At 48.0% G+C, this 13,776-nt stretch overlaps 1 protein-coding gene across 9 annotated transcripts in view; it reads right to left on the bottom strand.

The window, feature by feature from the left end:
- Positions 1 to 13,776, bottom strand: part of EPB41L4B (erythrocyte membrane protein band 4.1 like 4B) — a 131,757-nt gene that overhangs the window by 81,854 nt on the left and 36,127 nt on the right. For all 9 annotated transcript variants that reach the window (XM_070519058.1, XM_070519061.1, XM_070519063.1 and 6 more), the window contains exons 3-5: positions 3,554 to 3,596; positions 2,659 to 2,737; positions 638 to 682 (exon numbers count right to left, since the gene is read on the bottom strand). In XM_070519058.1, coding sequence (XP_070375159.1) covers positions 638 to 682; positions 2,659 to 2,737; positions 3,554 to 3,596 — 167 coding nt within the window. The remainder of the gene's footprint in view (positions 1 to 637; positions 683 to 2,658; positions 2,738 to 3,553; positions 3,597 to 13,776) is intronic.

The raw sequence follows: 13,776 nt of genomic DNA, 5'->3' as shown, positions 1-13,776 counted from the left end.
TACGTATGCAGAAAAATGACACAACTGCAAAAGCTATGACTGCTGAAATCTCATATCTTTGAAATAAATTAATACTGCATGCGAAATCAACCACTCAGTGCCGATGCTTCTTGCACTCAACAATCACCGTGTAGCCAGAGCGCTAGCATTTAAAAACCATTTTTAAGAGGGGACAAGGCAATGAGATGAGACGTCTAAACCTCTTTCCGTCGGAATCGGAATATAACCTCTTTACATTACTTAAATGCAGGTGGGGATGGATGAGATTTTTCGGCTGTTCAAATACTTGTAAGTGTATACATACTAATAACGTATCTTGCTTGCAAATACGACAAAAGCCATTATGAATGGGGCAGGGATGTGATCAGGGAGAGAATTATTCCCAAATACACATCACTTAAGATATTAAATGCTCTTGGAAATGCTTCAAGCCATATAGTAATCATTTAAAAGAAGATGATGATGACAGTGATACAAGTATTAGACTCACTTTACAATGCCTGGTGTACTTTTTTGAATTTTGAAAAGGGAACAAGGGTAAAAGAGTTAAAAAAAAAAAACAAAAAACAGCAGTGAATTATTTAGAAATATACTATGATCTATCCTGGGTTAAGAGTTAGAACAAAAACATACTTACTTTCCTGAAAGAATGTCATGCCTGAGTTGTAAAACAAACAGGTACCTGACAAACATATACAAAAGTCAACAGAGGGTAACTCTTTCCCAGCCGCCTCCGAGCCCCAACTTCCCACCGGGAACCCCACCCCGCATGCAGCCCGGAATCCTGCATTGTAAAAAGGAGTCCAAATCAAATGAGAACTTTGGTGGAAGCATCTCCTCCAGGAACGCATCCCAGAACCTGGCTGGGAAGGTGAGTGCATGTCCGGAATTCGCAAGATACTTGGGAGGATGGAACATGAAACACCGCACGGTCCAACAACAGCCTCCACAACGCACCCCTGCTCCAGAGGAGCCAAACGCAGCATCACACCGAGCTCCCACGCAGGCATGCGACCTGTCCATTCACACGGGCAGGGTGGAGCCAGCGGATGTGGCCTTCAGCCAGCCCCGCCAGGGGATTCAGAAAGGGTGCAGCTGATCGTATCAAAAAGTTGACAGCTGATTGTAGTTAACTGCATGAGGCTTTTTTTCTGATGCAGTTTAACTGCAGACTCCGTCTTTTAAAAAAACAAAACTCACGCACATGCGCACACAGACACACATGAAACAAAAATCCTGGAATTGGACTGAAGCTAGTTACAGGGGAAACGAAAAATGGGGAGGAAGGCAGCAAATAACACAAGTGGAGTTCACTTAGGTAAAAAAAAAAATTAAGTGTCTTGGCTTAGATAACTGGTTTTTTTTACCAGGAGGCTGTGGGCATCAGAAGCACTCATCACGCTTTGTAAAAACCAAAGTGGCCCACGCTCCACTCCATACCCACGGAATCAGAATCTTACACGCAAGAGTGGTCCCCAGGAACTGATTTGTTCAAAAGCTTCCCAGGTGTTTCTGATTCACACAACCTTGGTTAAGAATCCCTGGCTTTGATGACAGCTAGAAGCAGCATGTTTCCTAAAGGATTCCAAAGAGGAACACTAGAATAATTTCCCTTATTTAAACTTTGAAAACAAGGCAGGGTCACTCTCTGTGGAATGGATATAGGAAAATGCAGGTGACCCAGAAATCATGGCAGGGGGCGGGGAGGAAAGGAAGCTGAAGGTTCTAGTACATTCCAGAATGTTCCTGCTTCCCAACAGGTGCTTAACCACCATTGAACTTCATTTCTGAAATTCAGAATAACATCTTGTGTACTCACAACAAGGAGGACACACAGTGCTGACATGGCCAGAATTTCTAGTTCTTATAGGAAAATCTAACTACAGAAGTCCAGGAGGCCTCTCCAGGGGGAGAATGGTGATAAGCAGTCAATCTTTAAAGCGTTTCCTAGACAGTCATCTCCAAGCTAGTGGCCACCACCATGGATGAACCACCAGCAGCTTACGTCACCGCTATTGTCCATCACACAGACAATGACAAGGAGGTTCTAGGGGTATCACACGCCAAGCAGCATAAGGCTGGGAAGAGAATCTCACTGACTGAAAGGTGTCTGGAGAGAAAACTTCATACTTAAAATGCTATCTAATTCTCTTTTGCGTCTACACTGTTTCCGAAGACGAAGAAATAGACACGGGCAGGCCCACCATAAAAGAAATTCAGGGAGGCTGAAAGGTAACAGAAAAGCATTCTAACAACTTTGATACTGTAACAAGCAAGGGAGCGTTCTGCAGTCCCTTAAAAAACTGAGATGGCAATTTTGGACTGAGAAACACTCTTCCAATACCTGCCTTCCCTTTTTGTAGCTGAGACAAAAATAAAGTGCCACCGAACAACGTAATTTACCCAAGGTCCGACAAAACAGAAACGTGACAAGAAAATAGATGTTTTAATTTCAATTCACTAAGAAAAAGGTCAAATTAAGCAAAGTGTGCATTTTCAACAGAATACAAAGATAAGCACAGGCAAAGCGCTAATAGCACTTGCTCAGAAATATGAAGACAGCAGATGGAAGGAGAGGCAAACCCACCATTTAGAAGACCCAGAAATTGTAAGGAAGGCAAGTGCCGCAGGGGGACCTTATTCTGCGTTTTGTCCTACCTTGTAAACTCTTCACGAAGGTTGTTCGGTTCTGAAGAATAATATTTAACTCGAAAGTGCAAAGCATAAGCAGGTCCGACTAAACATTTGGAGATGGAAGGTTGAACATGTTTTTTCCCAATTTTGAAGATCGCAGAACGGATGAAAGGAAAAACACGGTAAATCTGTTAACACACACAGCACTACACTGGGAGGGCACACCAGGGGGCACAGAGCTAGTGAGTTCTTTTCAATCCTGGTTTGGAAAACTAAAATGGACTTTAGTGTGGACAAAGATGGTTTAGCCAATAACTTCATTCTGGATGAAAATTCTAACAACCCAGATGAATTCCTAAGGGCTGGACATTTTATTTTCACCCAGGATCACCAAGATACTCCAAACTGATACTTTTAACAAAATATCAAGTGGGCTAAGGGAAAGCAACACATAATCTAAAACCCTCAAAGTCTTAAATTTTTAAAAATTACCCACGCATAAACAACATCGAAGAAACGTGGTTACCACACCTGTAAAATCAGAGAGCTGGACCAGACGTCACAGATCCCTCCCACTCTCCCATTCTCTGAGTCAACTTCAGAATTCATTAGAAAGTGAAGTAATGGGTGTAGAGTCGTGTTTCTGAATATTATATTAATCATTTCTCACTGGCAGGGGTGTCCGATTTTAAAAGAACATAGTCTGTTTTTTAATATCTACTAAAAACTCTTACTCAAATTTTGAAGCGTGGCATTTGGCCAGCCTTCAGAAATTAAAAATCATCCACTTAAAATTGACTGAATCTATTTTAAAATGCTCCCTAGTTCTAATGAAAACATTAACACCTCAAAACATCGGCAAAGGAGTTTACTCTCGGATCAAAGGGATAAGCGAGTGGGCTACAATGTGCTTACTTACTTTTCATCTGCTTTTTTATGGGTTTAGAATGATCCAGCCAGTGCTGAAAGAGAGAAAAGGTTTCTTTAGCAATAGTTCAGCAGCAAGATTATACAGCCCTTATAGCTACTCTCCTCGACAAACGGTAGTAATTCTATCAACAACCAGGGGTTGGACCAGATCACCAGTTCTTAGGCTGGGGATCTGCAGACTGCTTGGGATGGTATTAAAAAATCAGTGCTTATGCACATAAGTGCATTTTTTCTGGGGAGAGGGCGCACAGCTCCCATAAGCTGAAGACGTGCCTGAAAGAACCTAAAACCTTTTAACTAAGTGATCTGTAAAGTCCCTTCTCATCGGTAGAGCCACCACTGCCTTTTCCTTCTGAGTTTCTCAAGTTGCAATTGATCTTCTCCAATGGTTCCAAGCCTCCATTACTCTAGTCAAGACATCAGGCCGCTCTGCTGGGAACCTGATCATCTATGGGTCGTGTAGTTTTGTCTCCGGAAACTCTAAAATTATAAAACCCAAACTCACAACCCTTTTATTCTTTTGCCAGGAAAATGGCCCACGTGGAAGATGGAAAGACGGGCAGGGATCTGTCTGAGAAAGTTGTGCTCTCGTCAGTGAGGGCACGTCAACTCTCTCCAGTTTTCACCAGAAGAACCACTTCAGTCTTATCCATCCAAGGAAATTACAAAACCATTTTCTTCATCTAAAAGTTCCCCTATAATGTCAAATCTGTTGACTCTACAATCCTGACGAGCCTCAGCAGCTTAACTTCCCTGGAAAATGACATCTAGAACAGTACGCTGTGCGCCACTCTGTGTGAACACAGGCCCTGGGAGGGCAGAGACCTGGCTCTTAGTCATTTCTGTGGTTCCTGTGCTGAGCACAGAGCGTGGCACCCAGCAAGCCCTCATTAGATTTGTGCAAAATAAATAAATGTTAAATACATTATTTTTCTAAACGAGGCAAAGAAGGACTTCTCCCATCACTTTATGTAAACTCGATACACGTTGGACTTCACTGTTAGAAGAAGAGTGGGAATAACAGAGCCAGAGGGTTGTATCTCACTAGCTGTTCAGAATCAGAGGCCATTCTGCTGACTGTCAATATCCTTTCAGAAGGATCCAAACTCTGCACATTCTAATAATGAGAAAGGGCGGGGCTCAATTAGCACAGTGCATTCTACGCCTCACCAAAGAGCCTATTATGACCGGGCGGGAGGAGGGGGATAAGGAAACACAAAAGCAAATAACAGATGAATTATAATACAATAAGCTGTGAGGAGTGCAAGGGGGAACATGGGCTTTTGTCATCTCCGCTCCCTGAGAAGCAACCGCAGGATAAAAGCAGCCGATCACCAGTCGGAAGCGTATCTCTAGGGCACATGTCCAGGGTGCTTTCATTGCATTGTGAATAGCTTTGAATTGGAAATGACCTAAATGTCCATCAACAAAGACGAATTAAAAAAATGGCTCATCCGTATAATGAAATACTATTCAGCCTTTAAAACTGATGTAGGCCTGTATTTGTTGATGTGGCAAGAGGTCCGAAGCACAATGTTAGATGAAAAAAAACCAGGTAGCATCCCACTTATATAAAATTATTATTTTCTATCAAGATATGTCCAGAAGGATTTACAGCAGTTATTTTTGAATGTGGGCCTGTGAATGCTGTCTACTTTTTTCCTTTTCACTTCTCTGCCAAACCTTTTACTTTTAATGAGAGTATTATTTTCATGGGAGTGAGTTGTCACTTTCAATGTTCATTCATCAATTGCCAACTGGGCAGTTGTTTGTTTGTTGGTGAGGAAGATTGGCCCTGAGCTAAGGTCTGTGCCATTCCTCCTCTATTTATGTGGGACGCAGCCACAGCATGGCTTGACGAAGCGTATGTAGGTCTGTGCCTGGGATCCAAACCTGCGAACCCTGGGCCCCCAAAGCAGAGTGTGCAAACTTAATCACTCCACCACCAGGCGGGCCCCTGATTGGGCAGTTTTGGAGGATCAATTTGCCTCATCAGAATTAGGTCTCACTACTGCCCTCTACCAAGCTACCCCCTGGGAGGAGGACAAATACGGACTTGATAAAAGCATAATATTTACTTTCCTGCCAAAGCCAGATTATCACGCCAATGGCTGTGACTAAACCTGTTCTTCTCACTTTCACATGAATTCACCATCACCGAGCAAAGAAGCTCTCCCTGCAACCAGCCTTCTAATCTTGCTAGTCCCAGAGGCTCGAAGCTCAAAGGAGCTTGTCCCATTTCCTTCCTTTCTGAAGTCTCCCTATCATACTCTGAATAGAACAGGTTTCCACTCACCATTCCTCTCCCTCTACTGTCAAACTCTCATCTTGACCCAAGTCCAATCTGCGTTGTTTCCTTAGCTGTGGTTTCCAGCCCTGGTCGCACACACATCACAATCAGGAACACAAGGTCCCAGCCAAGATCCATCAAACAGAAGCTCAGAGCATTAGTGTTTTTTAAAGGCCCCCAGTGTGCCCATTAAATATTTAGTGCTGAAGTTTTCTGCATCCTCTCCTACCCAGGAATATGTCTTAATGATCTTGGGGATCCTGAAACATCCAGAACTCCTTCTGAAAACAGCTGTATGAGCTCTATAAAATCTCAAGCAATTTTGGGGTTTATTGGCCAAATATCTACACCTGGTCACAGACAGATCATGGCTAGACGCTCCTACTGGACAGCAGACTGCTTTTCCCTCTGCTAAAGGAGCTCTTATCCATGTGGGTTGGCCTCCATCCTGCCCGCCCAGCCACCAGCCGTGGACCCTGCCCAGAGCAGGACCTGCCAGGATGGAGGCCTGTGAAAAGGCTGGGGCTCGATCAGCGGCAAAGGAATCAGAAATGGCTCTATTTGAGAAGCTCCTTGACCCTGTGGGGTTTAGATCAGGTTTGCGTGCCTGCATCAGAGGCAATAAGAAACTCAGTCACAATCCTAAAACAAGAGATGATAAAACCTACATTGTATGCAGTCAGTTCAAAATGACCTTTCTTCTTACTGCAGGAGCTGACCAGACTCTGATCACTCGTATTTTATCCCATAAGACCACCCTGTGAACTTGAAGACCTGGGCGCTAAGGCCCAACGTGACATTTAGTACATCATATCCTACGCTCGGCTTAGAGGCCTGTATTCAGCAGCAGCAGGACCCGACTGATGCTCACCTGCGTCCTGGCTAAATATAGCCAGGGTGCCTGTCAGGCAAGGCCAAGGCCAAGGGCTCCAGCCCTCTTAACAGACCATTAAACGATCACTGGAAACAGGTGCATTTCCGAGTTCAAAGGGTAAGACATGTAACTCAAACACCGTAACAGGTGTCAGAAAGATGGTTTCTGATCTGAATTTCTCATCCAAGTCCACCTGGCAAAACCCTTTCCATAAATCAAGATGTGGATGATCTGGCAAAGCCTGTCTGTTTTAATTCTACATCAGTTCTGGAACTATGACACACATAAGGCTGGTCGTAGAATTCAACTGTCTCAAATCTACACAGAAACACATGAATCACAGCAGCCAGGAGAAGCTCAGGGGTTTAAAGGGTCAAAAAACTCGCTCAAGTCTCAGTGATGGAACTCACGACTGGCTTTCCAGAACCCACAGACTTTCTTGGCTTGTAAAGAGCATCTAGTTTGGGTTTAAATTAGAGCTGAAATGAATCTGAGAGAGAAGTGTATCCAAAGGATGAAAAGAGAAGGAAGGGAATGAACACTTTTGGAGCTTACTGTGTGTGATTTATAGTACGAAACATATATTTGGTCTTTATCCCCGTTTCTGGCACAGAGCTCCCCAAACCCTTGGAATTTCCTGAGCGATAAGAGCAGTAAAGGTGTCTTGATATTCATAACAAACTCCTTTCGACCACACTTGAATTTATGTTAATGAGGTGACTTTTGGAAAGCACCTAAGCATGGGGGCTGATTGCCAGCAGAACCAGTCATGTGGTTCTTTCAGTCCCACGCCCCGACCTCTGGGAAGGAGAGGGGCTGCAGGTTGAATCAATCACCAATGGCCAATGATTTAGTCAATTGTGCCTGTATAACGAAGCCTCCATAGAAACTCAAAAGGACAAGGTTCGGAGAGCTTCCGAGTTGGCAGACGTGTGGCGATACGGGGAGAGTGGCGCACCTGGAGAGGACATGGAAGCTCTGCACCCCCTACACACACCCTGCCCTATGCATCCCTTCCATCTGACTGTTCCTGACTTAGATACTTCTAGAATGACCTGGTAATCTAGTGAGCAAAATGCTTCTCTGAGTTCTGCGATCTGTTCTAGCAAATTAATCAAACCCAAAGAGGGGGTCGTGGGAATAGGGCAGAGTCAGACAGTCAGAAGCACAGGTGACAACCTGGACTTGAGATTGGCATCTAAAGAGTGTGAGAGTGTGTGAGTGCGAGTGTGTGTGTGTGTGTGTAGTGGGCGGGGACAGTCCTGTGGGACTGAGCCTTCGAGCTCCGGCATCTGAAGCTATCTCCGGGTAGATAGTGTCTGGAGGTGTTGGAAAAAACACACATTGGACTGTGTCACATCCACCACCTTCCCAGGCCTCAGGGGGCGCTAACAAGGAGGAGTCAGGATCCTAACTCAGGCTGGTGTGGGGTCCAGAGCTCCGAGTCTTCACACCACACCCTGGGGTGGGGGGGGCCTTCCCCGCCTATGGGAGGGAGCTCCCCTCCTTCTCATTTAGAACGAAGCCCCATAGACCCATTTACACCAGCTACTCCAGAGCTCCTCAGGGATTCGTCTAAATCAACTGCAGGGACCCCTTTATTACTAGCTCCCCACTCCGCACCAATATCTGCACGTGGCAGGAACCCACTGCCCACCCCCCGGCATTCAGAACAGGCTGCTGGGAGGCCTGTGGGACTTCTTGAGCCATTTCACACTTCTCTGAACTGAAATGGAAGGAGGCAGAAGATCCGAGTTCAAGTCCCAGCTCTGCCGCTCAGCTGGTGTGCGGCCGTGAGCAAGGCCCCTGTGAGCCTCAGCTTCCTCCCGCGTGCACTGAGCTATCCCCTAACACACTGTCTGAAGAACCGACTGACTGTCCGTGGAAATGGTAATGAACCTTCAAATGGAAGGAAGGGTTTTTAAATCTTGTTCTTAGTGTGACATCTCCCTCTATCAGTGTTTATACTCTCCCACTTCCCCTCCAGGTACATCTGAAATGGGAGGAATGCTCAGGAGCGTCCACACAGTGACCAATGTGATGACATTCCAGGTAAGCATCAGAGTGAAGTCACAAGAGTCCCCTTAGTGTCCACTGAGTCCTCCAGCAGTCACCACATCTCTGTCAACCTCAGCTCGCAGCCCTGCGCCTCTTATTACCCATCTACCTGATTGTATGCTGCAAGGACCAGAGGAGAAACAAGTCTTGAGATAAAGCCCAGAACCACCTTTTCCGGATTCCTTGCTGCAAAACACATCGCCATAAAATGCTCCCTTTTCATGATGGGAGGGGGTTAGGAGTGGACTTCTGAGGGCCACACCTACTCGCTAGAGCACCTGTCCCAGAGACGGGGAGGGAGGCTCCTGCGTGGTGGGGCTGTTATCACCCCTGCCGCTCCTCCGCCTGGCAAAGCCCTCTCACCCTCTGTGTCCACTGCATGTTCACCCTTCCCTCTGCTACCCTGTTCATCTCATCGATGACAGTCAGGCAGTCCTCCTCCAGGCTCATGGAGCGGAGGGCTCGACCTTCTCTGTTCCAAGGACCACTTGTCTGTGTCCCTCGCCAGAATGTGGCAGGCAGGGAAAGGGGCCAGCTCACTTCCGCACCACACAGCTTGGCACTCAGTAAGCTCGAAGTCCAAGTTTGCTGAATGGCTACTGACTGAATGTTCTCTTTCTCTGTGTGTGTGTGTCACACTACCGTGTGTAATGGAAGTCCAAGTTTGCTGAATGGCTACTGATTGAATGTTCTCTTTCTGTGTGTGTGTGTGTGTGTGTGTGTCACACTACCGTGTGTAATGGAAGTCCAAGTTCGCTGAATGGCTACTGATTGAATGTTCTCTTTCTCTCTGTGTGTGTGTGTGTGTGTGTGTGTGTGACACTACCGTGTGTAATGGAAGTCCAAGTTTGCTGAATGGCTACTGACTGAATGTTCTCTTTCTCTCTGTGTGTGTGTGTGTGTGTGTGTGTGTGTGTGTGTGTGTCTCACACTACCGTGTGTAATGGAACCAGGATAGCCCAGTGGAAAGTGCTGGACTTTGGAGTGAGACCAGGTTCTGAATCCTGGCTCTGTCCTTACTTTAACCTTTACCAGGTTCCTAACATCTCTGAGCCTCAGCTTGGTCATCTGTAAAATGGCTCTGCTCCCTGGTCAGCTTTACAGATCAGTGACGAATGTCAAACAAGAGTTATGCAAACCCCACAGTTTGATGCCTGGCTCAGAGCAAATCAGAGCGGGAACTCGGTAAACAGCAGCTATCTGACCAGGCTGTGAGAGAGCTGGGTGTGTGCAGACCAGAGCCCCCAACTCTCAGAAGGAAGCTTTGATATGTAAAAACAGAACCCCTGCCCCTGCTTGGAGCTGTGCAGAAAGTGAGATCTACAGAGAGGTTCCTGGGTGGCCTTCCCGCTTTGATATGGAAACGGGAAAGAGGAGGCCCCAGGCCCAGCTGCTAAAAATAGGTGATGCCAACAGACTTTGACCTTGCTTCAGGGCTGGGCAGGGCACTATGGAAACCAGGCCTGGCTCTCTGCGGGGAGCTGGAGATATAAGCTGGGTATGCAGAGGGCGTGCCAAGAGCCCTGCCGCTGCCAGCCCTCTGATTTGCATGTCAGGGGCTGAGTGGGGGCGTCAATCCTTGCAGGAGTCTCAATTATGGAGCAATAAGCCAAAGGCCAAGTGGACAGTCCCCCCAACTCCAGGGTCTCCATCTGTAACCCCACTTTCCCCAGAAACACACCTCCCACAACACCCAATCACCTGCCACCAGCCACACCATCCCAGGCCCTCCAAATATCAGTGACGCCCCAGAAGCCACCTCAGCAAATCCTCCCAAGGGCTCTTGTCTAAACTGCTAAGGTTTCTCCCACAGGCAAGGCGGCCTTGCAGGTTCCAGCTAACCTCAGCATATCACCTCTGGGGGCTGTGAAGATTTCTGGTGCCCCTCAGACTGCCCAGCCAGGAAGAGGAGACCCACACCCACGTCTCGGATCACAAAACCCTTTCTCCTCCATTAACTCACTGAGCGCCTCAATTTCCCTGTGGAACAGATGTCACCACCTCCACTGTGCAGCTGGGAAAACTGGGGCCTGAGAAGAGCACTTACGCCTGCAGTCGGAAACACGGCTGAGTCTGAGCTGTGCTCCTCGGTGACCTCTCAAGGTCTAAGGCTTTGGTTTCATCATCTAGAAGATGGAAACATCTGGCAAGTGGCTCCTAAGGTCCCTTCTGGGACTAAAGACTGAGATTCTCAGCTGTGTGCCTTGTCACCAAGTTAAGAAGAAGTCGTAAGTCTTCAGATCCAACCAGAAAGGTTTCTTTATACACACAAATAATGACCCAAGGCCAAATGAACAAGCTGCCGCAGCAGGCGAGATCAGCTCAGACACTGACACAGATGAGGAAAGTACTCTGGGAGCCAGGACACGCTGCATGAAGGGCTGTCATGAACGATGGCCAGAAGCTTAAAAGGGGAGAGAAAGGGCGTTCCAGGAGGGGAACCAGCACAAGCCAAGACATAGAGATAAGTGCAGGATTCACCAGAACCCGGCCTGCAAAGAGCCCAGCTTAGAAATCAGACTGATGAGAAGGGTCCCTGGAGCCGCCCCTGTCGCACACCGCCTGGATCCTCAGCCGGCAGACAGGACCCTGCACCTGCTTCTGTGGGGAAGGAAAGCAGCTCACAGAGCGGGATGCTGGAAAGGCTTTAGAGGCCGCAGAGTCGGAGTGTCTGCAGGCGTTTGGCCCGGGAAGGACGCCTGGCTCCCACCGTCAACGGCCCTCCTGCCACAGTGCTCAGGCCCCAGTGGATGGGAAAGCCAGCAGCCAAGGAGCAGAGGGTCACAGCAAAGTCTTTGGTAATGGAGTCACATCCTTGGCTTCCTGGGAATCCGAGTGGATGGAGAGAGGTCACCTGGGGATGAGGACAGGCCACAGGGCAACAAGTGCCTGGCTCTAATGGCAGAAATGACAGATATCTTCCCCCTTCTGACTAGAAAAGATGTGTAGGGCAGACACACCTCCCTCCCCTTTAGTCTTAGAATCACTGAACATTAGAAGTAGCAGAACTGGTGGGGAATGGGTCCAAGAACCCCATTTTACAGATGAGGAACCTAAGGCCAAGGAAGAAAAGCTGGCTTCTCTAAGACCCACCAAATGAGTAAGGGGCGGAGCCAGGAACAAGGTCCAGATCACCTCCTAGTCCAGGGCTGCAGACGTTCTGAAGCCAAAACTATCACATGCAGTAAGTCACACAGGGGAAGGTGGAACAGAGAAGAGTTTCCAGGAAGAGGAGGGCCGACAAGTGTCAGATGCCGGGGACGAAGAGAACTCTAAATTTGGCACTCAGGAGGCACCTGGAAATGGAACTGTGATGCAGGTGCAGGGAGTAAAGCTGGAGAAACAGGTAGACTCCCTGAGACAAACAGTAAAGGGGGTGGACAGAGAGAAAAAGAAACTTCGAGGTGCCGGAGAAGACAACTCAAGGAGGTTTAGCTGCATGACCTTGGCCTTCCCAGCAGGAAGAGAGGCTGACTGTGAGAACAGAGTCTTTGTGGGGATCTGGGTGGTCCAGATTCAGAAGGCCAAGCCATGGGGCACTTAAGGGTCCATTAGGGACGAACAAGGCCCCAAGAGCAGCTCGGGGGCTGGGACTTTGCTGAACCTGTGATCTGCAATCTGTGCTGGTGCCAGAAGGCACAGCCCGTGATTCTCCAGCAATGCCTGGCAGCCCGGGAGAGGCAGCAGAGGAAACAGATGGGCCTGTGTGTCAAGGGGAGGCCAGGGGACAGTCAGGGGGGCAGGAGAATCAAAGGGCAAGTGAGGACACAGGTGAGACAGCTGAGGCTTTGCCAGGCTGAGAAAAGGCAAGGGCAGGAGGAGGCTGGGAGAGGGCCAAGGCCAGAGGTAAAGAGACTCGAAAGACAGGATCAAGAGAAGTTATCATGGAATGGGGAATGACAGAATTCTGGATCTTGGAGTGGTGACAGGATCCCAAAGCGAATCTGTGAGAGGTTTGCTCAAATGAAACTTCAATGAGAGGAAACGGTGTCTGAATGTTTAGAACTTTAATTCTGCAACTTTAATTCTGAGGCTGCCCAGTGGAAGAGAAAAACTAAGACATCAGCGGCCTTGAGGGATGACAAGGACAGTGCTGGGGTCAGAGGACAGGGGCACTGGACGGCCTAACCTCAAAGAAAGCAGAACTGGACAGCGAGGTGGAAGGAGAAAAGCTGGCCTGCCCCTCCACGGCGCCCCGGTAGGCCTGAGTGAGAGTCCCCAGCGGGGAAATAGAGAAGGAATCAGGACCATGAACTTAAGGAGGCAGCTGGAGCATTCACAGTAACAGCCGGAGGGGAGAGGGTATGGGCAGACAGGAAGTCCCGAGGTGCAGAGGATGTTGGCCATGTAGAGGGGACGTTTGGGGGAGCAGAGGGGACTGCCCACCGAGGAGGCACTGTAGCCAGGATGCATTTAAGTCCCGATTCCACTGCATCATCTACTGACTCAGCAACACACTAACGTTCTCAGGCAGACTCAATTTCCAGGCATCTTCACCTTATAACATTCACGTGTGGCCCCCAGGAAGTATCTAAAACTGTCTTTCAGGCAGAAAGTCTGAGCCATATATGAGGAGCTCCAGGTCTCTAGCCCAAACATCTGTCAGGAAACCCACCCTTTCACACACTGTCTAAGCAGTATCACCCCTTACTCTGTCTATCTCCTTACTCTGCTTTATTTTTCTTAACACTTAATTACCGCCTGTCATTACATGTGTTCACTGTGCTATCCACAGTGCTTAGAGTGGGGCCCAGTCCATAATAGGCACTCAATAAGTGTTTTTAGATTGCTGAATAAATTATCTTTGAAACCCAAAGCTAGGGGCTGGCCCGGTGGCACAATGGTTAAGTTTGCACGTTTCACTTCTCCGCGGCCCAAGGCTCGCCAGTTCTGATCCCGGGTGCGGACATGGCACCTCTTGGCATGCCATGCTGTGGCACGCATCCCACATATGAAGTAGAGGAAGATGGGCACGGATGTTAGCTTGGGG

This window comes from Equus asinus, chromosome 10 (assembly GCF_041296235.1).
Source record: "Equus asinus isolate D_3611 breed Donkey chromosome 10, EquAss-T2T_v2, whole genome shotgun sequence".
Taxonomy (NCBI): Eukaryota; Metazoa; Chordata; class Mammalia; order Perissodactyla; family Equidae; genus Equus; species Equus asinus.
Note: the sequence above shows the minus strand (reverse complement) of the source record. Positions and strands in the feature narration are given on the sequence as shown.